This window comes from Ambystoma mexicanum, chromosome 7p (assembly GCF_040938575.1).
Source record: "Ambystoma mexicanum isolate Mex_15411 chromosome 7p, UKY_AmexF1_1, whole genome shotgun sequence".
NCBI classification, from domain to species: Eukaryota; Metazoa; Chordata; class Amphibia; order Caudata; family Ambystomatidae; genus Ambystoma; species Ambystoma mexicanum.
This window is the reverse complement of record NC_090939.1, coordinates 933,194,624-933,220,287: the sequence shown is the minus strand read 5'-3', so window position 1 is coordinate 933,220,287 and position 25,664 is coordinate 933,194,624. Positions and strand designations below refer to the sequence as shown.

The 25,664-nt window shown below is 47.7% G+C and overlaps 1 protein-coding gene across 9 annotated transcripts in view; it reads right to left on the bottom strand.

Annotated features, from left to right (window-relative positions):
- SENP7 (SUMO specific peptidase 7) overlaps positions 1–25,664 on the bottom strand; it is a 1,759,378-nt gene that overhangs the window by 1,009,998 nt on the left and 723,716 nt on the right. For all 9 annotated transcript variants that reach the window (XM_069637251.1, XM_069637256.1, XM_069637257.1 and 6 more), the window contains one exon: positions 3,595–3,628. In XM_069637251.1, the coding sequence (XP_069493352.1) occupies positions 3,595–3,628 (34 nt within the window). The remainder of the gene's footprint in view (positions 1–3,594; positions 3,629–25,664) is intronic.

Here is a 25,664-nt window from a genome sequence, read left to right as displayed (position 1 = left end):
CACTTAGAAAAGTTATAGATCTGCATTGTTAGCCTATACTGACTGGTGTGCGGCACGGCACAGGTATCCCATTTAAGTCCCTTTAGTGGACAACCTTAATTTTCTAGCTTCCTTGGTAGAAGAGGTCAAAGCCTATAGCAAAGGGAACACGCACATATCGGCCATGCCAGTGCAGGCCATGTTGAGGTGAAAGGATACCTGGTAGGGAACCTCTCTTAGTACCAAGACTAATGAACGGTTTTAAGAGGACTCTTCCCCTTGCTCTCCAATAGTCAGTCCTCTGGGACGTCAACATTATTCTGGATCAGGACATTGTGTGAAATGCCCTGTAGTTGTAGTGTAATTCGCAATGTTGCTTTGTTTGGTCTGTTGGGGAGAACATCCTACGGCCCCAAAGTGCAAGGAAGTACAAGCTTCGAAAGGCCCTATGAAGTACCGCACAGTGCAAGCAGAGCAAGCGCACACATGTACAATTCCCTGTGTATGCCCAAAAAGGCACTAGCAACCATGCTTCAGTAAGCAGTACCCCCGAGGGACAAGTAAGTCATAAGGTGCATACCTTATACCAGAATATATACATATTCTTAACAAGCATAGCAACACTTAACATTAGCCGGGGAACCATTAGGAGCGCTCATGATACCAAATAAGAGTGAACTTTTACACTAAATGAATGAACATCACGAGTAGGCTTCAAGACACATTCATCTATCCCAGAAGAATCAACATTCTCATCCCTTCAAAAGAGACTATCAGCCAGGATCTTGCAAAGAAGCACACAAAACAGAACTGTAACTTTCCACAGCAAGACTAAATGCTGCATAGCGATTGATCAAGGCAAGTGAGCAAATAGTCTCAAGACTGCACTTTGTTAGTGAGGTTATGCAAAAACAACAAAGTAGTAACAGACCCAAGAGTTAAGGGACATATACGGCCCATGGATTGGCTGAGACGCATCAGCTTCGCCAAGCTCCCAAGCCTGTGTTCAAAAGATATATAATAACTTGTGTTCCTAGTCAGTAAATCGAAACATGTCACAATAAAGGTCACACGTGGGCAAGGATGAAACAATGAACAGTGTAAAGTGTACATGGTCAGGAAGAATGATCAAGGACAAAGCCTCACTGAGAGAGATCCAATCGCTAAGACATACGCATCAACGCATAGAATAGAGTTAATTAGGTACTAAGGACTTTTGTGTAAATGTATGAACAACCCCAAGAGCACATATATGATAATAGGGAGGAGTAGGTCTATAATATCGCAAGATGCATACATATATTCATACGATTGCAAGAGAATGAAGTTTGCAAGCACCTAAGCCACCAGCTCATAAGGTCAAAGACAGAAAATGAAATCATTCACAAGCCGTGAGAAAGGAAGTGTTGGAAGGGAAGCGAGTAATGTCCACGAGTTGTTGCAATAATGAACTGTCGATGAACAGTTCATAATGATGGGAATGGTAAGATGGTGCCAACCGATGAGGTCTTTGGGAAGAGGATGTTAAAGTTATTTCATTGTCACACTGTCACATCTCACATGGTGATTGGTTGTAATCTATTACGTCACTCACTGCACAAATATTCCTCCTGGAATGGCCAATCAACTATTGAGTCTGCAAAATACAAAATTATAGCAGATAGCATCCAATCAGCATCAAGGCTCTGAAAAAGATCTCAGTGTCAATTAATTAATAAACTGATGTCTTGTTTTCGTCACGAGGGTAGGTTAAGCCAATAGGGCTAGGTATTGTATAGATTCACCTATAGTACAACGAAATCACAGGCTCAGGATATGTGAACAATCTGTAACATTTGTTGTAATTTCCTTCCTGATATTAACTATAAATGCAGCCATTTTATGATAATTCCCCAGCCTAGGCTGCGTGTGTAGAATAAACTTTAGCTTTTCTCACATCTCGTGCATTCCTTTTTGGCTCTTTGGATTGATTCTTGGATTTGGGACTTGCCCTACACGTCGCTTGTTGCAGAGTGTCTGACGTTACAGCTTTAAATCTTGCAGGGATAATTTATTCTACAAATGGTGTACCGTTTTGCATCTCACATTTTATGAAGTGTCATTCTAGGTCCATCGCTTACCCAGCTTTTACAGGTCATCCTAATTTGGACACAGTCAACCGTCTTGAAACCTACAAACAAGTGACCAAGTCTTCTTGGACAGATAAAAGGGTAATCTCTCCATATCTGCAAAAAGTCTTAAAAGGCAGTCTTTTAAGGCTGGCTCTGCACCAACGTTAGCCCATTGGTACTATTGCAGGCTGGCATTGATAGTTCACAATTCAGTACTAATTTGGCAAGAGTTGCAATGGTTTTGAAATCGTTTCAGGTATGTGTACAAATGGAAGATATCATGAGACAGTAGACTTGTTGAAGGATTCAGTTTTCAAACATTACCTTAAACCAATCTACCTACATGAGACACTAGTGGTGGGTGAGCTTTGAACAGGCATAATGCTTGCCTCTGGTCTTGACATACAAAAGATTTTCCAAACTTGTTAATCTACACAATTCTTAGTGCTACTCAAGATATGTAGGCAAGCATTACTCCCATCCTTGGTGATTTGGAGGACCCAGCTGAAGCCTTGCACCGAATGCTCTTGAGGAAGTTAGTTTGCACAGTAAAGCATTGGTTTTAGCGGAATTCAGACTTGCACTGTGTTTCCCAGAAGCAGTTGGTTTTATGTGGCTTGGTTTTTGCTTCCCTCCCTTCGTTTCTCACTCTAACATCTGTTTTTTGTGCTAAGGTGAAACTGGTGTAAAAATCCGGGTCTACTGGAGTTATTTGGATGTAACTGAGTCAACGTGGAAAGTACTTTTAACATTAGATGATTATCTTTGTAAGTTCAGTTTCGGCACAAGAGAGGACGAAAAGGGAGCAAATCCAAACTTTAGATCACTGAGGTACCTTTGGATTAGTCTAAAGAATCACATCTCTGGACTCCCATCTTATTTTGTGATTCTGCCCCACCCCCCCGGCTCTGCTGGGATGTATAGTTTTAAAGGTTGTTTATTGTTCTTTGAATGTTGCGGCTTAGCAGAGAAATAAAGAAAGAGAAAGCATAATACCTGTTGTGTCTTTAATAGAACTGAAATAGCTACACAAACTAGCTTGAAAAATCTCTATTGTTATTTTGCCATTAGATGTGCAGCTCGACTACTGAAATTCTGTTCTGGTCCTTTATACCACTTCAGATGTAATACTCTGCCAATAAAGGTGTAATCTTTAGTAACTGTGCCACCAGTTATAAGTTAAACTTTGCGTAAACATGCATGCACGTCTCAGTTCAATTCAGTGGTCGACTATTCCTGTTGACCGTTTTAGGTTTACATTTGGATAAGCAAGCAACTCATCTGATTTTCAACTAGTGAACCGTTTTTGTATTCAGTATACATTGGTTGACAAGCAATTTCTTTATGGTCTCCCTTGATCTTTTATACATGGCTTTACTTAAATATATCCCAATGTTATAGTTTATCAATATGACTCTAGGCTCAGCACTATAATGCAAAATATCATTACTGGTCAACAAATATCACTGTAAATAGAACTGTACATCAGAATAAAGCATCTTACCGTAAAGTGGGATCTTAACCGATGTTGTGGAAAACTTTGGGAAAAACAAAGAAAATTATAATTTAAAAAATGTTTGTATTGTTAAAACGTATAATAATCTGTTCCCAATATTTAGCATTGTCCTACTTTTCTTTCTAACAAGTGAAACTTAACATGCCTGCTGGATATCGTAAAGAAACACAATTCAATTACTACAGTAAGTGAAAGTTTAATCTCTGAAGAATATAGCTATAGGTGATCCACATATAAGCCCTTTAGCAGCATCAGTTGTAGTGCAGTAAAGAATATTTCTAAATAGCTATATTACTTCCATTTTAAGAGAATATGCCTTAAATACAGTCACCTAATTATACATAGCTCCATCCAACTGCCTTGCATATATTGTATGATTTTATATTTATATGACGTAAGCATAGCCCTGAGGCAGAGGAATGCTTAACATAAACAGACAAGAAGAAACACTGGTAAAGAGACAGATACATGGTTAAAACCTGGCTGAAAGTGCAGATCGGAAAAGTAAATGATGTGTCTGCAGGAAAGCATACCACAAGAGGGCGAAAAGTAGAGTTGGGAAGATTGAGAAAGAGGCTGTTCAATAGTCCAGCCTGGAGCGAACCAGAGGTCTGGAGACAGTGAGTTTCCGGGGGAAGGTGTGGAAAGGTAGAATACCTCTGAGGAGGTGCAGCTGTAAGTGGGCCTTCCTTGCAAGGTTTCTGATGTGAGGAGAGAAGGAGAGAGTGGAGTCGAAGATCACACCAAGGTTTTTTGCCTCACGGGAGGGGTGGGCCCAAGGAAGGTGGCCAGAGAGAGAGGCAAAGAGGGAGCAGGGGGTCCCACTAAGAAGAATCTCTGTCTTACTGGCATTAAGGCAAAGATCATTGTAGACACACCATCCCTAAATAGCGGATAGACAGGAATGAGCAAGGAGGGAGAGGACGCTGAGGGGAGTCTAAAAGAGCGGTGCGTCGTCCACGTAACACCAAAAGTTAGAGGAAAAAGTTGAGATCAGATGGGCCAAGGGGGCCAGATAGACATTGAAAAGCCAGGGTGAGAGGATAGAGCTCTGGGGGAACACTGCATGTGGAAAGAGGTGGTGGAGAGAAAGGACCCTAGTTGGACCTGGGAGGGTCGGTCCAACAGGAAGGTGGTCAGCCACGCCAGAGGCTAACCCGTGAAGCCAAGGTTCACGCTGAGACGATTGATCAGGGTGGCGTGATTGACTGTGTCAAAGGCAGAGGCAATGTCAAGGAGGGTGAGGACTGTGTGAGAACTGGAATCAAGGTTAGAGAGCAGATCTTCACAGGTGTTCAGGAGAGCAGTTTCCGTGCCTCTAGCCGCTCTGAAGCCAGATTGATGGTCATGGAGATAACCAGCAGATTCAGTGTGAATGTTTAGCTGAGTGATGACCAGCATCTCCAGGAGCTTGCCCAGGAAAGGAGTGGAGATCGGGCGATAGTTTGCCAGACAGGAAGGATCGGCAGAAGGCTTTTTTAAGGAGAGGGTGCACAAGGAAGTGCTTGAGGAGAGAGGGGAAACATCAAGTGGCAAAAAAATGATTACAGAAATTGGCCATGGATGGAGTGAGGAAAACAATGTTGTCCTTAATGGTTCTGGAGAAGCAGAGGAGCACCTGTTTAGATGAAACTTTTATAGATAGAATCGTCAATGAAGACAAACTCATATGGGCGGGAGGTGGAAAGCGGCGGGTGATGGAGGACTACATTGATCTTAATTCAGTTAGGGAGACACTGGTTGGGCTACAAGGTCTTTAGGGTGGTTGGTTTGGATCATGCTTGAAGGTAGCTGCCGGTATTTGCAGTCTGTCAGCTGGCAGTGCTTTTCACTTTCTGTGCCCCTCATGTTTGTGATATGGGCCGATACTATGACCTGCTTCAGGAAGGTTTAGTTTAGATTATTATTTGATAATACGCACAAAACCCAGGGGTAGCCGGGCGCAGCAGGTACAAGGTCACTTAAGCTTAGGTTACTTGCATATGGACGATAGGAGGTGTATCCAAAACAATACACATATGTCATTACAACAGTAGAGATGATAGCTAACAAGTTTACAATGTTTAAGGGTACATGTATGCAGAGAGATAGGAAGGTAAGGGCTGAGTGGTCATGGGACCGGATTTCAGGAATATCATGACCGTTGGGTGCAACAAGGATAGTTGTCATTGGACCAGAGCCAGTTTTTTACCTTGCTTCTGAAGCTGGAGTAGGATAGGTTTGCTCTTAATGCAGAAGGCAATGCATTCCAAGCCTGGGCGGCTCTAACAGGTAAGCTTGCTCCGCCTGCTTTGGATCGTCTATATCTAGGGGTTTCCAGCAAGAAGAGGTTGGAAGCTCTGGTGTAGTGGCTGGACGATTTTCTAGTGAGTCTGGCCGAGATGTAGGGAGGTGCTGTGTTGTTAAGCCCTTTGTGTGTGAGAGAAAGTGTCTTGAGGAGGACTCTGTCGCTGATTTTTAGCCAGTGGTGGTCTTTCCTGATGTTGGAGATATGTGCTCTACGGGGTATGTCAAGGGCTGCACTAAGAGCGTTATTTTGAAGGATTTGCATTTTATTTATGATGGTTTTATTAGCTCCTGCATAGAGGGCGTTACAATAGTCCAGCTTCGACATTACTAGTGCGTTAGCTAGCATGATGCAGTTAGTTTTAGAAAGGTAAGGTCTGCAAGTCCTGATTAGTTTGCAGGTGTACGCTGTCGAGGATGCCAGGGTATTGATTTGTTTTTTGAGAGATAGAGTGGAGTCGAGGTAAAAGCCTAGTGTTTTTACCTCGGTCTCCACCTTGATTGTATTACCATCTATGTTGAAATTGCGATAATTGGCGGTGAGTTTTTTTAAGGAGGAGTCGGAGCCCAGGATCAGTATCTCAGTTTTGTCATCATTTAGGCAGAGGCCGTGGAAGGCCATCCATGCCTGAATGAGGAGGTAGATTTTGTTTACTAGAGCTGTGTCTTCGACAAAATTGCCCGATAAAGGTATGAGAATCTGCGTGTCGTCCGCATAGTTGGTATAGATTACCCCTAATCTGTCAAGTTTGTCGAAGAGTGGCTTAGTGAAGATATTATACATAGTTGGGGAGACACATGAGCCTTGTGGGACACCACAAGTGATTTGGATTGGGTCCGCTGCAGCTACAGGGGAGAACACTCATCGTACGGTTGGCTAGGAAGGATTGTACCCATGCTATAGCTTCACTTGAGAAGTGAGAGGCGGACGCTAAGTGGTTGCATAATACTGCATGATCCACCAGGTCGAAGGCCGCTGATAGGTCAAGGAAGAGGAGCATAGCTGTTCTACCTTTATCCTTCAACTCGTCGATTTGGGTCTTAAGGTCAATTAGGGCCGTTTCAGTACCGTGAAGTGGTCTGAAGGCCGATTGCCGTGAGCTTAATAGCTGGTGTGACTCCAGATAGTTTTGGATCTGGAGGTATGCTACTCTATCGATGATTTTAAGGAGAAACGGGACCGTAGTAATGGGCCTGTAGTTAGTGGGGATAGCTGGGTCAAGTGTGTTTTTTGAGTAAGGGCAGTACCCAGGATTCTTTGAGGTTAGTAGGTACAGTACTCGTATTGAAGGATGCGTTAATTAATTTCGAGATGAAGGGTGCTAGATCTCTGGCTGCATCCTTGATGATTTGCGCAGGGCAGCTGTCGCCTTGGCAGTTTGATGGTTTAAGCGATAGAATAACCTTTTCAGTTTCCAGTATAGAGATGTTAGTAAACCTGAAGGGATTACTATTGCTTTGGGTGGATATACAGGGTGTTGCTTTCAGTGGGGTAGTGTGAGTTCCACTACGGCTCAGGGAAGCTTTTTTTTTTTCTTTGCAATTTTAGATTGAAGGTTGTAATTTTGTTAGCTAGGGCATTTTGGATGCTAGTGCACCACGGTTTGTCCTTGGGGACATTGTCTGTGGGGGCAATTGGGTTTTCCAATTCCCGGAGAATAGTGAAATGTTCTTTAGAATTCGAGTTGGCTTTGCTTATTCTTTCATTAAATGAGTCTTTTTTAGTTTGAATTATTTCCTTCTTGTAACTTTTTGCAAAGTTGGCAAGTGTGGTTTTATTGTCAGCAGAGGGAGTGTGCCTCCAGATAGCTTGGAGTTTGCGTTTTTGGATACGCATTTCTTTGAGTTGGGGGGTGAACCATGAGTTAAGGTGAGCTTCACGTTTACTTTTTTGGAGTTTGATAGGGGCAATCAAGTCTAGAGCTTTGGTCATGGAATTGTTAAATGCCTCAACTAACTCTCTAGGATTAGATTCACTGGCACTAGCGGAGAGAGCTGGTAGGAGTAGTGGGAGAAGTTTTTCAGCCGGGATTTCTTTTTTACTTCTCGTTGGCATGGGGGGTACTATTTTATTCTTATTAGGTTTGGGGGGCTCTATGCTGGCTGTGTAGCATATAAGATAGTGGTCCGTCCATATTTGTGGTAGAATACTAGAGATAGTGATGTCACAGTTGTGGTTGGCTATCCAGTCTAGTGTACATCCTTTTATGTGAGTAGGAGCTAGGACCTTTTGGGTAATGTTATGATTGACTAAAATAGTTTGGATAGATTGGGCTTGTTTATCCTCAGCGTCGTTAAAGCCTAGGTTGAAGCACCTAGTAAGAGGAGCTGGGTGGAGTCTTTAATGCTGTTAGTAAGGAGACTGGATAGGTCTTCCTCGAAATTGTCTAGTGGGCCTGGAGGTCTGTACACTAGGAGTATTGTTAGTGTGCTGTTGTTAGAGATTGGTATTTTAGCTGAGAGAAGTTCGCAGGATGTAATTGCTGGGTGTGGGGTAAGTCTAGCAGCTAACTGAGTTTTGGTTATAATGGCCAGGCCGGCTCCTTTAGTGTTAGGCCGGTCGACTCTTAGGATGTTGTAATTGTCCGGTATAGCGGTCATGAGGGCAGGGCCAGCTGCATCGTGGAGCCAAGTTTCGGAAACAGCAAGGATATCTAAATTGTCCATAGCCAGTAAATCAGCTATTTCGGTATTGTGCGTTATAAGGGACCTAGCATTAATAAGGGCTCCTGATAAGGTGGGAGTTGTAGTGGTGCCTTTGACAGCACTTAGACTGAAGTAGTTGGGTCTCCTCTGTTTGTGATATGGGTCACCTTGTAGTTCAGGATGATTTACCGTAACTGAGGCTGGGAGGTCAGGATTAATGGAGTGCGTGTAGGGGCTGGTGGACTGGTTCTTTTGTTTTTAATGTCATAAAGTCGGGGCAGCCTAGCTCTAAGTCGCAGGTTTCTCTCTTGTAGATTGCATGGGGTGGTATTGGTGATGGCCATTATGGTGGTGATGGTTAGGATGGTCCAGGATGTGTATAGACGGCAAGTCTGTAATGTGTGCATAATGGGCAAGAGTGACACAATGGCTGGTATATTAAACTAATCCTGTAGGGACTACGGTACAATTATTGTGATGTTTTAGCACCAAAGTTAGTGGCGATTAGGGCAAGAGGGTCACTCTAGAAGGTGCAACTTAATTACTGAAATACAACTGGGCACAACTGGGCACCATATGCTAGGAATATTTTGGAGACGGGCAGGGCAGAATCAGGTTTGCTAAGGCAATGTGTCGCAGGCAGGAGGCGTGACGGGGAAGAATATAAGTATGGGCAGGTGCGAATTTCTAAACAGTGTGCAAATTAAGGCAATTTCAATGGTCTACAGAGCATACAAATATGTGCAGATTCGAGTTTCTAAACAGTGTGCAAATTAAGGCAACTTCAATTGTCTACAGAGCATACAAGTATGTGCAGATTCGTTTTACTGACAGTATAGCTTATGCTAGAAAATCAGGGGTAAGCAGTGTACCGTAGGTAAGTTCTCTTTGGCAGCAGATGGAATCCTAATGGACATATTTAGATCCACTGGGGGTAGCTTAGGGTGATCAAACACTGGGCATGGGTGCCTCGTAGATGGTGCACGCAGAGCAAGCAGCGGGCAGTCCGGTCACGTTGTTGGGCCAGTTTAAGGGGATGGCTTACAAAGGCTGAATGATCATAGCACAGCAGTGCAAGTTGTGATGTGTAGCGCGCAGTCTATGGTGTGTGTGGCTTGGCTGAGTATAGACGAACTCGGTTGGAGAGAAAGGTTACCTCTTTGAATGGGGTCCGGCATACGATCGGCATGGAACAGGCATAAAACAGGCAACAGCCTTAGTTCCTTTGGGCCTTGGTAAATGTGGGCCGGCTTCACCTGCCGGCGCCCAATAGACAATAAGATTGGTCAATAGCCAATCAGCGGGTGGCGATGGCTTATGCTGGGAGCCTGGGTAGGCAGAAGAGGTTCCAAGAAACAGTGGGCTGCCATTTTGGAGAGGGGCAGTTCCTCGTGTAGCGGAATGGAAACAAAATGTACACAAAGGAGCTTCTCAGTGCCTAGTGAATCTAGGCATGCAGTTTTCTTGGCAGGGCGTTCAGGTGCGGTCGAGTGCAATTAAGGAAAGAGAAAACTGCATTTTTCGAAAAATAGCGCACGATGCCAGCGCTTACCTAAATATGATCCTGGTAGAGGGAGGCTTCTCCTCAATAGTCCCGCTGCTCCTGCAGGGTGGGGACCTATTTGGTGGAGCTCCTGCTCCTCGGATGGGGTGGCCAACTGGTAGAGGGTATCTGGGGTTGAGGCTCCATCTCCACCCTAACAGGAAAATCCCCCTGTCAATGTGAGTGAACACCCTGCTGGTCTCAACCTGTTTGCTGAACATCTAGTACCCACTATTCCTGGTGTCACAGTTGGCCTTCAAGAGTCTAATATATGCTTCAATCGTTTTTATTAAGAGTGCTTTCAAATGGATTTTTTGAAGTTCGAGACTGCAGTTAGACTTGACTTAGAGGTGTCTCTAGATCGTCAATCAACCACCTGTGGGCCCCATCCACCCTAATCCGGGTTTTCCTAGCAAACAAGGTTAGCCTGGATTCTATAGCTTGGTGACCGCTACAACATAAGCTAGTCTCTATGTTGGGAGGGCCTAAACGCCAACATCTTATCTAACTTACTTCCTCCGGGGCTTCCTAAGGATCTTCTACCCTAATAGTCACATAAGAATGTTCTCAAGAATATTTTAAATGGTGCCAGCAATATCAGACATTCTTTCTTTCGCTCCCTTATCTGCTCTTGAGTCTCCGCATTCATACGTCCATTTCTCCACCTACTCTCTGTAACAGATGGCCATAAGAATATGCCAACTCTCGAAGATAGTTCAAGGGTTTTTATTTGTTTAGTAGTCGATGGGGCTCACTAAGGGCCATCCCTCTTTCTAATCTAGGAATGGGCAGTCCCTCCCTAACCCAGGCGACCCCAAGCCTCAGGTTTGTCACTAGAGATCGGTCAGCACTACGGTCTAAAGCCTGTTTTATTAAAGGTCATGGCCTGTGGAAAAACACCTTGTCTACCTGAGGGAACAATCCAGGTGGTCAGTGCTGAAAGATCTCTGGGACGACATAGGTTGGATTTTTGGTGCCTTTCAGACTCTCGGGTTCCACTCAGACTTATTCTTATGACCACCTACTATCCTCCCTCCGGCCTCTCAGACACTTCCTCCATTATCCCTCTGATGTTTCACTCTCCAATAACTACCTCCACCTTTCGCTATTACTCACTGCTACACTGTTTGTCCCTTCTCTCCACTCCACTACTCCATACCACTACCACTACTACTCCCTTCTCCTCGCTCCTAATAATCCCTTCCAACCTAGTACTTCTTCCCTTTCCTCTTTAGTAACACTCCCCACCTCTCACAAATTCTCACCCTCTCCTCACTAAAACTCTCATTCACACTCCTCCCTCACTCACCCTTTTTTTTTTTGATAACACATTTTATTACATTTTATGCAATAGAACACTAACATACCAAACCTTAGTTATAAGACTTTGCATACAGGTGACAGAGTAGCACGGATAAGAGTATTTAGATATAAACAACCGTAGAGATACCAATACTGATAATATATTGGACGGTAAGATAGCTGGTAGGTAGTGCAACGTGGTATAGTTCAAGACCCCACAGAGGATGATATTGGCGGCTGTAGGCCTTATACATTTTACAACAATACAGTTTGGCGATATTATACCAGAGTTATATAGTCTGTTCCCATTTTCCCCAGATCTTATCTGCCTTGCTCGGGCAGCCTCTAGCTTGGTAGACTCGGCGCTCCATCAGGATGGCTGCGTCCACGTCCGTTATCCAGTGATCGTATTTTGGGGTGTTTTCTGAGCCCCACAACTGTGCAATGTTCCTTTTAGCAATTCCTATGGCTGTTGAAACAAGTAATTTTTCACATCGTGACAATTCTACTGTATCAGCGATGCCCAATAGCAGGAGTTTGGGCTCCGTTGGAATCGGGCGGCATATGGCCCTGGAGAGTCTTGCGCTGCATTTATGCCAGAAGCGTTTTATGCGTGGGCATTGCCAGAGGATATGGTAGAAGGATCCTTCTTCTTGTCTACAACGTAGGCAGTTGGGATCGGATGTTCTGCCCCATTTGAAGAGGGCTAGTCGAGGATAGTATATCCTGTGGATAATCTTAAATTGTACTAATCTAATGCGTGCTGAGATTGCGCATTCTCTAGGATACATCAGGATTTCAATCCAGTCTTCAGGTAATATGGGGCCAACATCAATTTCCCATTTCGCCTTCAGATTCAATAGTTCCTTTGTGGCAAATGAAGAAATAGCATTGTACATGGTAGATGTAACTTTATTACTCACGCTATCAACAACTATGTTTCTTTCTATTGGCGTGCATTCTGGCATGTCCACAAGTTGGGTCCTGTGCAAAGCAAGTGCATGCTGCAGTTGCCCGTAGTGGTATTGTTCAGTCTCCGGGAGGCCATGTGCGGTAGCGAGCTCAGGAAATTCTCTCAATCGGTCATTCACGATTATCTGTTGGATTGTCTGTATTTCAGCTGCGGCCCAGTTTGGCCATTTCGGGAGATCAACAAGGTTCGGGAGCCACGCATTGTTCCATATGGGTTGGACTGGGGTAATTTTGTTGTCCCAACCTAAGTGTTTATGTACCTGCTTCCATACCAAGGCTGTGTGTACTGCTATCGTGCATTCGGGCGGGCGGGTTTGTTTGCAGTAGAGGCTTTCGAGAGGGGACATGCCGTGTCTCGCTGCTAGCTCTGCTCTTATGTGTGGGGTGGTCGGGTCTCCGTGTAATATGTCATTGACTGTTGCCATCAGCGTCGCCCAATAATAGATCTGGATATTCGGGAGTCCAATTCCCCCCTCCCAAACCGAGCGCTGGAGAGTTGAGAGGGCAATTCTCGGGCGTTTCCCACCCCACAGGAGTGTCCGTGTTGTGGTATCTATTCTGTAGAATTCCGCAGTGGGAACATGTAGGGGGGCATTCTGGAGAATGTATAAGAAGCGGGGTAGGGTCAACATCTTGAAGAGTGCCGCCCTTCCGAGCAGTGTCAGTGGTAGCGGCTGCCAGTGGACTACGTCTTGCTCATATCTTTTAATAACTGGATGTAGGTTTTGCTTTATATAGCTATCCAGCCCATTGGTTATTAGAATGCCCAAGTATCGGAACTGTTTGGTTTCAACCTTATATGGGGAGCCGGATGCTGGTATGCAGTCCACCCCTTTCACTGGGAACAATATGGATTTAGACCAATTTACTTTGAGTCCGCTAAAGAGTCCGTACTCTATTAGGAGTTGTGTGACCACAGAGCAGGAGGACACTGGGTCGCCCAGGTAAATTAGGAGATCGTCTGCATAGAGGGATACTCTAACTTCCCAATTCGGGCCTCATCTGAAGCCAGACCATGTGTTGGTGTCTCGCAGGAGGGCTGCTAATGGTTCTATTATTAGTGCGAAAAGCATTGCCAAAAGTGGGCAACCTTGTCTGGTTCCCTTGCCTAATCGGATGATGCGCGATGGCCATCCATTTACTCTAACTTTGGCCAGTGGGTTATTATATAGGAGTTGCACCCATCGTATGAATGGTTCCCCGAATTGCATCTTACGCATTATGGCCCACAGCGCTTACCAATGAACAGAATCGAATGCTTTCTCAAAGTCTATGGCCAACAGGGCCAGGGAGTGTTGTAGGGTTGGTGCTCTCTCCAGTGCGAGGTGCAATCTACGAATGTTCATTCTGGTTGACCTCTGGGGCATGAAGCCACATTGGTCTGGATGGATCAAAGATGTAATAACTACTTGTAATCTATTGGCTAATATTTTAGCTAGTATTTTAGCTTCACTATTAATGAGGGATATGGGTCGATAGGAGGTGCATTCTTCTGGGGGCTTATCCTTTTTGGGAATTACTATGATGGTGGCCTTGCGGAGATCTGTTGGGAGCACACCATGTTGTAGGGAGTATTCAAACATATTGAGCAGGTGATGGGGTATATTCAGATGGTTTAGCTTTTTCCAGATGTCAACTGGGAACCCGTTCGGGCCTGGGGTCTTACCAGCTTGGAGTTGTCCTATGGCAGTTGATATTTCAGTCGTAGTGATTTTGCTGTCTAGAGCGGAGATTTGTTCTGTGGTGAGTGTTGGGAGGGCAATATTGGTTAGTATAGTACATGGGTCTGCAACCTTTGGCTCTCCAGATGTTTTGGACTACAATTCCCATGATATGTGGAAATTCACTATGCTGGTTAGGAATGATGGGAGTTGTAGAACAAAACATCTGGAGAGCCAAAGGTTGCAGACCCCATAGTAGTATCTATGACAATGCAGGGGGGTTTGTACAGGTCCTCATAGAACTCGGCAAAGCGTTCTGCAATCTCTGCATCGGTGTGAACTAAGTTTGCGTTTAGAGTTCTAATATGCTTCACCTTCTGTTGACCTTGGTCACGTTTTTCGAGCCACGCAAGCATTTTGCCTGCCTTGTCTCCTGTCTCATATACACGTGCCTTCATTGCAGCGTGTGCTTTCTTAGCACAGTCCAGTGACAGATTGTGCAGCTTTTTCCGTGCCAACAATAGGGCCCTATTCGTCTCCGGGGTGTCACTGGCGATGTGTTCCAGTTCTTTGGATACGACCGCACTCTCTGCCTCGATGATTTTTTCACGGTGTTTCTTTTTTTTATGGGACGTCCATGTTATAATTTCTCCTCGGACAACTGGTTTATACGCCTCCCACAATGTAATGGGGTTGTCCGCCGAATCTGCATTAAGTTTGAAATAATCGGAGGTGGTTGTCTCCAACATCTCCTGAAATTCTGGGAATCCTAGGTAGTAGGAGTTCAACCGCCATGAGGGTGGCGGTCGTGGTCTTTCCGTTTCCAATTCAAGCAGGAGTGGGGAATGGTCGGAGATTCCTCGTGGGAGGAAGGATGCACTGCTTAATTTGTGAATAGATTGATGTGGGAGGAAGAAATAATCTATCCTAGACATCGAGGCATGGGCCCCCGAGTGGAAGGAGTACTGCCGTGTCTGAGCATGAAGGGCTCTCCACGCATCACATAGGCCCATTGCTGACACAAAGGAAGCCAATCTAATCGTGGTGGCCGGGTACCTGGCCCTCAGGTGTGTACAGTCTAGGGTATAATCCATGACCTCATTGAAGTCACCTCCAATCACCATTGTGTCTGCAAGTCCCGTTGCCACAATGGGGGTAATTTCGTTTAACAGGTCGTTCAGGAGAGCTGGGGGGGAGTATATTGCCATGAGTGCCAGTGTTTGATTCCATAGCGTTGCTTGAATGTACACATATCGGCCTCCTGTGTCTTGCAGTGTGTTCATGATTGCTAGAGGAAGCCTCTTGTGAACTAGTATGAGGACCCCCCCGCGCACCCATAGAGAAGCCAGCGTGCACCGCGGTGCGGTAGTTTGATGTTTGGAAGAATTTGCATACGTTTCCGGCTAGGTGCGTTTCGGTGAGCATGGCTATATCTGGGGAGTGTCTGTTTAGATGCTGGAGGACCAGGCGTCTTTTGATGGTATTACCTAATCCGTTCACATTCCATACCAGGAGTTTGAGTTTTCTTTGGTTTGGAGTGTTCTCAGCTGTCATTGTTGTTCTGGGGTTTGTTTTCACAGGTGGATCTCCTCGGTTGTATGCCCGTCATATCCATCACGCTCATTATGCATAGCGTATCCGTCTTGCCTCTGTATGCTGAACAGTGAATACATATAATAAACCCAACTCCCCCCTACCCATACTCCACCCACAACTGAAGCATCTGTCGACCCAGTGTTTAACCTTTAAACAAATTAACTGTAAACTACATCGAACTGCCCTGTGACAGTCCGAGTCCGGAGCACAAGTGTGCCAGGTGTTGTGTCACAGAGCGACACAGGGCAGGGCAGTGGAGCTCCGCTATGAGGCGCTTCGAGTTTGTTTTATGCCCGGTGGGAGGGGGGCCGCGTTTGGGTGGCCGCCAGCCGGGGTTGCCGTGTCATCCGCGGCCGGGCCGATTGGCGGTTGCTTCCGCGTTGGAGGCTCCGGCGCAGCCTGTATTCCCAGCACGTTGCTTTCGCTTACGTGCAGCCGCGGTCTAGTGCTGCGGCAACATGGCGGTTGCTTCCGCGTTGGAGGCTCCGGCGCAGCCTGTATTCCCAGCACGTTGCTTTCGCTTACGTGCAGCCGCGGTCTAGTGCTGCGGCAACATGGCGGTCGCTGGGAGGTATTTCAGCCTCTTTCTGCCAGCGATCGCGGCGTTGCAACCCCCTTCAGTGTGTTGTTTTCCTGCTTTGGGCGTAAACGCTAGTTTTCTCTTTCCGCGGCTTTGCCCGTACCTTTGTCTCGCCTCGGCTAGCTACGAGCGGGGCGTCTCTCCGTCTCTCTCTCTCTCTCCTTACTTTCGTGGTTACCTCTCTGCACCAGCGGCTCTCTCTCTCTCTCGCCGCCGGTTCGTCTCTCTCTCTCTGTTTCTTTCGTGGAATGCAATCCTGCCTTTTCCGCCACTTCAGCTGTAAGCCGCCATCTACCTCCCCCGTTCCTCGGCTCCTGGATTCCGGCTCCCCTGCTGCTACTGGATTCTACGTTCCATCAATCATGCTTAAGGACTCCGTACTGGCATCATCCCTTCCAAGGGTTTTTTCTGCCGTCAAGGCTTTTTCCCTTGTCGCCTGCTACGGGAGAGGAGTCCCAGGACTGCTTGTTCCAAGCATTCACTGTGGCTTCCTCTCGTGGTAGACCAGCTTCGTCAACCACAAAAAGACTTCTGCTCCCGTCGGCATCTCAACACCAAAGAGTTGGAGGGTTACCAATCAGGTGAGGAGAGTGGGGAGGAGAGGGAGATAAAATTGGACAGTTTGCAACGCCAAAGGAACACAATGTCTGCCGATGAACAGATCCAGGAACTCTGGAAGGCTGTTCAGGGTCTGTCACAAGAATTACAGACTGTTAAAGCGGAGAATGTGGTTTTGCGACAACTTGCCACTACACGGGAGGTTTTGCCTACAGAACTACCGAATATGTCGTTGCCTTCGGGGAAGTTTGATGGTTCACCTAAGAAGATCAAAGAATTTATGGAAGCTTGTGTAGTATACTTTACATTTCGGCCTCGTTCCTTTGCTACTGATCAATCCAAGGTAGGTTTTTTGATCTCGAACATGACTGGTAACGCCCTTTCTTGGGCCACGCCATTGGTGATCAGTGCCAACCCCATACTGCATGACTTTGCCGGGTTTCAGGCCTTACTGCAACAGACCTTTGAAAGACCGGAACTAACCTTCACTGCATGTGAAGACTTGTTGGACGTACGGCAAGATTCCTCAGATGTTCTAACATATATATCCCGATTCAAGACTTTGGCAGCAGAAGCAGGTTGGCCGGAACAGGCCCAGTATGCCATCTTCAGAAGGGGCCTAAGAGAGGAGATCAAGGACGAGCTTGCCAGGTCCTCTCGTCCACCAACTTTCGCCGATCTACTGTCCTCCACATTGCAAATTGAATACCGTCTTCAAGAACGTCGAGCAGAACGCTGCAAACATCGTGTAGCAACAAGTCCTCAGACTTCCAGTACTTCTACATCCTCTTCTCACGCCTCCTCCCACTCCCTCGAAGAACCAATGCAGATCGGAGCTACCAGGGGTCCGCTTACATTTTCTGAGCGAAGAAGAAGAAAGGAGAAGGGCCTGTGTGCCTATTGCGGGTCTGAGCAGCACCAGCTCCAAGATTGTCAGGTGGTTCCAACCAGGCCACAGGGAAACGAACATCCTCGGCGCCAGTAGGGACTTGGTTCCGAGGATTACCTTGCAACCCGTTTAGTCCCTATGTTTCTCTTTCTATTTCAGCTCCCAACTCTTTGGAGGATTCTAGATTGATGGTTATTCCTGTTCAAATTAAATCCCGGGGAAGTTCGATAGACACCCTAGCCCTCTTGGATTGTGGGGCGGCCGGAAACTTCGTGGACACTCTCTGGGCAGAGAAGGTGGGACTCAATAGAGTAGCCCGCAAAGAGGATCAAAAGGTAGAGGGCGTTGACGGATCACCCCTCTCGTCGGGTCTGATAACCCATACCACGGAAGAACTAGAAGTTACCATTTTTCAACATAGAGAAGTGCTCAGGTTCGATATCATCCGAGCCGCACACTTTCCTATTATCCTAGGAGTTACCTGGCTTCGAAAACACAATCCTCAGGTGAACTGGACTAGCAACCAGTTAAGTTTCACATCTCAGTACTGCAGACAACACTGCCTCTCAGAAACCTACCATAGGGAGTCTCTTACTTCGACGGTGTTAACGAGTGATCATGTGGGGGTTCACGCGTTACCCCATTATTGTTTACCCTATCAGGAAGTATTCAAGGAGACGATACCTGCGGTTTTACCTCCACACAGGCCTGAGGATTGCTCTTTAGAGCTGGTACCTGATGCTTTAGTGCCTTTCGGCAGGATGTTTTCCTTAACCCAAACTGAGAGACAGGTATTAAGGAAATACTTGGATACCAACTTGCATAACGGCCTTATTCAACCTTCTAAGTCTCCGGCAGGAGCTTCATTGTTTTTCATAAAAAAAAGGGACTCCACCGATTTGCGTCCTTGCATTGATTACAGAGGACTTAATAGGGTTACTATCAGAGACCGCTATCCCATGCCACTCATATCGGAGATCATAGAGGCTGTACAGGGGGCTCGCATTTTTACCAAACTGGACCTTCGAAACGCATACCATTTGCTTCGCATTGCTAAGGGAGAGGAATGGAAGACTGCTTTCCGCACCCCATTCGGATTATACGAATACAAGGTTATGCCGTTCGGACTAGTTAATGCCCCGGCCGTTTTTCAGCGATTCATGGATCGCTTATTTTCTGATCTGTTACTGGTTACTGTCATCGTCTACTTGGATGATATTCTGATCTATTCATCCGATTTGGAATCCCATACCATTCACGTGACTCAAGTGCTGGAGCGTCTTCAACGCTATAAGCTTCTGGTCAAACCCGAAAAGTGTGTTTTTGCAGTCTCATCGGTACACTACTTGGGATACGTTCTCTCGGAAGAAGGGATTTCCATGGATTCAGGCAAGGTCTCTGCAATACTCGAATGGTCTTCTCCGGACAGTGTTAAGGAGGTACAAAGGTTTCTGGGTCTCGCAAACTTCTACAGGAGGTTCATTCCTAACTTCTCCGAGATAGTCCTACCCATTACGAGACTCTTAAGGAAGGATTCTGGACCTTTCCTAAGGTCCTCAGAAGCAGAACAAGGTTTTAAGGGCTTGAAAGGTTTGTTCTGTTCCGCTCCGATTCTACGACATCCGGATCAAAACCGACCGTTCATCGTAGAGACCGATGCATCTGCTTTGGCTATAGGGGCTGTTCTGTTACAGACCTATGATGGTGTGGAACATCCTGTAGCCTATCTCTCGAAAACTTTGTCTCCTAGCCAGCTCAACTATTCAGTTCTAGAGAAGGAACTACTCGCCATGAAGCTGGCCTGTGAGGACTGGCAACATTTACTAATGGGTGCGCGTCATCCTTTTCTCATTAGGACAGACCATAAGAATCTCAAGGCGCTACAAAACATGGAGTGTGTTAATTCAAGACAGGCTCGATGGGCTTACTTTTTTGCCCAATACGACTTTCATATCACCTATCTACCAGGTACATCGAATAAAGTCGCTGATGCCCTATCTAGGAAGGAAGTTCCTGGAGACTATAACTCCCATTCTCGAGAAGCTATGTTCAGAAGAAACAAGATCCTGGGACACGTCAATGTTTTCTTCCAAGAAGTAAAAACCGCATTAGCTGCCGAAAGGATGAAACTTTCGAAGCTAAAGGGAGGAAAATATACCGAGAAGGATGGTTTCGTATTTCATGAGGACCGACTGTACATTCCAGAAGGCCCTTGGCGTAAGAAGATCATTCATCTGGGCCATGACCCACTTACCGCAGGGCATAGAGGAATACAGAACACCACGGAATGCATTGCAAGAAGATTCTTCTGGCCGGACATGAAAGGAGAGATTAAAGAATACATCAAGACCTGTCCGATATGTGCCAGAGCCAAATATCCATCGGGCAAACCCTTAGGTTTGCTGACTCAACCCGAGATGCCTACACGCCCTTGGGGTCTCATCTCTACTGATTTCATCGTGGAGTTACCCGAGTCGGAATCCTGCACTTGCATCATGGTGACGATAGACACTTTCACGAAATTGGCACATTTTTCCCCCCTACCTGGCTTACCCACCGCCACTCAAACGGCAGAGGTCTTCACACGAGATGTATTTCGACTACATGGATTACCTGACAAGATCATTTCCGATCGAGGTAGTCAGTTTATCTCAAACTTCTGGAAGGCTTTGTGTACTAGAGTGGGCATGGAGAGAGCACTGTCATCTGGTTACCACCCGCAGTCGAATGGCCAGACTGAACGATTGAATGCCACCTTGGAGCAATATCTAAGATGTTATACCAACAAACACCAAGACAACTGGGTGTCGTTGTTGCCCACCGCGGAATTTACGTACAATAATTCAACACATTCCGCGAAAGGTCTTTCTCCTTTTTTTTGCACGTATGGAGTGCATCCTCGGTCCATTTTTCCCGTTATACCAGTTCCTTCGAACTCCCCCAATGCGGAAGCAGTACTTCAGTCCCTAGCAGAAGCACATAGGAGTGCGGAATTCAGTCTAAAAAGCAGCAGAAGCCGGAACAAGGAACAGGCGGATAAACATCGGCAGGACTGTCCCAATTGGAAGGAGGGAGACAAGGTGTGGCTCTCTACTAAATTTCTGCCTCGATGGGTTCGCCCTTCCAAACTTTCTCCTCGCTTTTTGGGACCTTTTTCTATTCTATCTAAAATCAACCCTGTCGCTTTCAGATTGAAACTGCCTCCTTCCCTTAGGCGCATACATCCTGTATTTCACTCCTCCCTTCTCAAGCCTTTTTTTTCTGATCCTCTCCGGAGATCTCATCCCCGTCTGCAGGTACTGGGTTCTGGAAGGACGGATGAGTACGAAGTATCGACCATCCGCGACTCTAGATTCTACAGGGGACGATTGGAATACCTGGTGTCGTGGAAAGGTTACCCTGAGTCGGAGGACTCTTGGGAACCACTCTCCCACATCCATGCCCCCCGGTTGCTGAGTGGTTTCCATCACAATTATCCGGGAAAGCCGGGGGGGGTACGCTTTGTGAGGGGGCATACTGTCATCCGCGGCCGGGCCGATTGGCGGTTGCTTCCGCATTGGAGGCTCCGGCGCAGACTGTAATCCCAGCACGTTGCTTTCGCTTACGTGCAGCCGCGGTCTAGTGCTGCGGCAACATGGCGGTTGCTTCCGCGTTGGAGGCTCCGGCGCAGCCTGTATTCCCAGCACGTTGCTTTCGCTTACGTGCAGCCGCGGTCTAGTGCTGCGGCAACATGGCGGTCGCTGGGAGGTATTTCAGCCTCTTTCTGCCAGCGATCGCGGCGTTGCAACCCCCTTCAGTGTGTTGTTTTCCTGCTTTGGGCGTAAACGCTAGTTTTCTCTTTCCGCGGCTTTGCCCGTACCTTTGTCTCGCCTCGGCTAGCTACGAGCGGGGCGTCTCTCCGTCTCTCTCTCTCTCTCCTTACTTTCGTGGTTACCTCTCTGCACCAGCGGCTCTCTCTTTCTCTCTCTCGCCGCCGGTTCGTCTCTCTCTCTCTGTTTCTTTCGTGGAATGCAATCCTGCCTTTTCCGCCACTTCAGCTGTAAGCCGCCATCTACCTCCCCCGTTCCTCGGCTCCTGGATTCCGGCTCCCCTGCTGCTACTGGATTCTACGTTCCATCAATCATCCTTAAGGACTCCGTACTGGCATCATCCCTTCCAAGGGTTTTTTCTGCCGTCAAGGCTTTTTCCCTTGTCGCCTGCTACGGGAGAGGAGTCCCAGGACTGCTTGTTCCAAGCATTCACTGTTGCTTCCTCTCGTGGTAGACAAGCTTCGTCAACCACAAAAAGAGACTTCTGCTCCCGTCGGCATCTCAACACCAAAGAGTTGGAGGGTTACCAATCAGGTGAGGAGAGTGGGGAGGAGAGGGAGATAAAATTGGACATGCCGTCATCGACACTTTGCGGTGTACGAAGCGGCACTTTGAGGTGTATTGGTAGTGATGTGGACGTCCAGGATCTTGGCGATGTTTACTGCGCTCCCTCATGTTGGGGGATTCCAATCTGCAGTTGTTGTTGCGGTTCATGTTCAGGTGGTCGCTCAGGATGAGGCCTGTTCCGTTCTCCTCTCCGTCTCCCGTCGGTACTCCAGTCGCCTTCAATATGCCTTTCAGCCCAACTCCACGCCTCTCTTGGGTCAGCAAAGTGTACGGTTGTATTTTTGTGAAATATCTTAAGTTGGGCGGGGAATACGAGCCCGTATTTGACTCCCATTGATTGGAGGCGTTTTTTGAGGGGGTCAAAGGATTGACGCGCTTTCTGAACTTCTCTGGTGAAGTCGGGGAAAAAGGCAATTCTTGATCCATTGTACATAAGATTTCCTTTAGACCTCGCCAGCTGCAGTACTCTGTCTCTATCTCTATAGTTTAGGAACCTTGCTATGACTGTACGGGGCGGTGCTCCCGGTGTGATCTTGCCGGTGGGAATACGATGGGCACGCTCAATGGAAAAGAACTTGGAGAAGGATTGTCCGTCATATATGTCTGCGAGCCACACCTCCAGGAAGAGCTCCATACAGTCTCCTTCTGCCTTTTCTGGAAGGCCGAGAATACGGACATTGTTGCGCCTTGACCTGCCTTCACTATCATCTGCTCTTGCCTCCAGGAGCTTTATTCGTGCCATCATGCCAGCCATCTGGCGGTTAACTCCACGGAGGTTGTCCTCAGTCTCAGAGATCCGCATCTCCGCCTCCCCAGTGCGTGAGGTTAGCTTCTGGAGGTCATGCCTTAGCAAGGATACATCCGCACCTATACTGTCCATCTTTTTCTCCATGGAGGTTCTGGAGCTGGCAATGGCGCCCATAATGTCTCTGAGGGAGATATTCTCTTCCATGCTATCCGAGTCCTGTTGTAGCGATCTTTCTGGGGACCGAGACATTGGTGTAGTTGCATATTGTTCAATCCTGCTTTGTGTGGAGGTCTTCCTGGGTCTGTCTTTCCCCATTGCAGGTGCCTTGGTGAAGTGGTTTTGCAAGTCCAAGGTCCACCCGGGAGGGGAGGCCCGCTGGAAGGCAGGGAGACAGGTATTGCTGAAGTGGAGGGAGATTCCGGTATGATTGGTCCGCTTTTTCAGCTCTATGCAGTAGGGGTGTTTACAATTCCGTGGTGCGTGTCAGGGACAATTTACTCACTGCGATTTCTTGGGAGTTGGTTCCAGTAACTCTCACCGTGGTGTAAGGGCGGTCTATAAGTACGCTCAGGGAGGGCAGCGATGCTCGATTTTCCGAGGCTGGGTTTATCGGTTGGAGAAAGCGGCGTTTGCCGAGCAGAGGAGGCACTGGGATAGCAGTCATGCAGGGCCCCACAACAACCGCGTGGTTTGTATTGTTCAACGCTTTCTGATGTGTAGACGAGATAGCCTGGACTTATTTGGGGTTAATGGTCATTCAGAGCCTGGCCTTTATTCATGTATGTCCGGGCAGTGTCACACAGGATGACCGGGTTCTATCCCACGTCCTCAATGCTCTCAGTGCCGCCAGGGTCGCCGGCGAGTTGGTCTTGAAGCTCCTGGGGTGTTCCCCGCGGCCCGGGGCACCCTGGTTGTTTTGCCGCTTTATTGCCGTGTTGCCTGCGGCCTATGTGGGGAACACCAGGGCCCGCCTCGGGCCGCGCCGGACCAAGCCGCCCGCGCGCCACCCGCCAGGGGACCAGAATCAGTTCTCCCTCCCTCCCCTCTCCTTACCGGCGTAGTATTGTCCGCAGACGGGGAGGCCGTGGAGGCCGTGCAGGCACTCTACGAGGAGCGGAGCGCCCACATCCGCAGCACAGGGGCTGCGGCCCAGGCCGGCCTCCGCCTCGCGTTGGCCCTCTCCGAGGAAGGGGGGTGGGGGGCTCTTTCTGGCGTTTTCCTACGTGTCCGATGAGATGGTCTCCGGGCTGTGTGCCCCCTGCGGGAGGAGCACTTGCCGCCGCCGCGAACAGTCCGCGTAGCCCCGCAGTTGGAGAGGCGGGTGAAATGCCGGCTCAAGGTGTCCGATTCGCTTTCCGGAGCCGATGGGTGGGTGATTACACGTCGCTTGTTCTCTCCTGGGCCTGCTGCAGCTTGTAACGCTCACCTGATTCCCACGGAGGCGCAGGTCTGGCTTCGAGTGCTGATGCTTCTTCAATGGTGAAGCGCAGGACTCTGAAGATGGACAGGAAGGGCCCTCTACTCTGGCTTCTCCGGCTCGCAGGAATATTCCCGTGCGCGTGAAAAGGGAGTATTACCTACTGAATGAGTTATGCTCTAGCCTCCCACTCTCTTCCAACCCTCCACGATACCCTTCCACGATTCCCCGTGAAGTCTCACCTTAGGGTCTGAAAGGACGAGCTCTCCATCCTGCTTCTGACGCAGGGGCGCGTTGAATCCAGTTACTTCACTGGATTGAGGTTGGATGGGAGTTCAGGTAAGCTTGATTATACTGGTAAGGCGCTGTAAAAGTTCTGTTGCAAGTTCAAAAGTTCAAGCTTTAAATAATAATGTTCATTGTCTTTTTTCAGGTGATGAATGAAGATTCCTTTGGAGACTTCTTACAACAAAGCGCTGATGTTGATCTCTTTTCCCCATAGGGGCCGGGGTTCGGAATGCCAGAGATATGGCGCCGACCCGAAGTGAAACGTGCAGTTCCAGTAAAGATCTGGTAAATCCTAGATGAGCGCTCAGGTAATGTTTTTGCATTCGCTCATCTAATGTCTTTGTCTTTTTTCCCCATAGGGGCCGGGGTCCTGCTTGGAAGCAGCAAGACCCGAAATGAAATGGGAATGACCCAACAGGTAAGTCTTAGAAGGAAACTGAGCTTTTCCTATTCCCTTCCTTCTCTCACCTCTTATTCTTGTCTTTTTCTCTAGGCTCTGGGAAGTGGCTGTGTATCCGGATGATCGTTGCTGAAGATGGAGGAACCCAGGAAAGGTGAGTGAAATGCAGCGCTGCAGCGATCGTAACGAAATGCTTTTAAAAATGATGTCTTCCCTTTCAGGATCGTCGGTGATGTCTCTGTGGTGCGGTTTGGCTGGTAGGTCTCTTGTCTCCCTTTGCAGGTGACCCAGGATGCTGACAGGCATGGCTGAAGTCCAGATGCAGGAGCTGACACGGTGAGCGTCCAGCTGCGAGGAGCAGAACAACGCGAAGCGTGAGTTGCTGATCGGGTGTGGTTTAAATAGCTTTGGAAGAAGTTCCAAGTGTGTATCCTTCCTCCGATCAGGTATGTATCCTTCCCCGACAACACCCGGGTGGAAAGTAGTCCCACAGGTAAAGTAGTTCCTATTCAGGCCTCAAGAGGGCCTGGATGTGGCAGCATGGTCTGCATCAGGTAAGTGCACATTAAAACACTTGAACACATGTCTAGCTTTATGAGCCTGGCGCCTAATGCGCCAGGACTGCGTCCAAAGGGCCCCAGCTTGGGCCCGCTGGCACTCCCCTGGGGGAAATGATGCCTGCCTCTGAGGTTGCTGGGTCGGACCTGGCTCCTTGGAGGTAGGCATCATGACACAGCTCCAGGCCTCGCAATCTCCGCCTCTCCGCCTCTCGCGCCCTCAGGCGGCCATCTTGGTC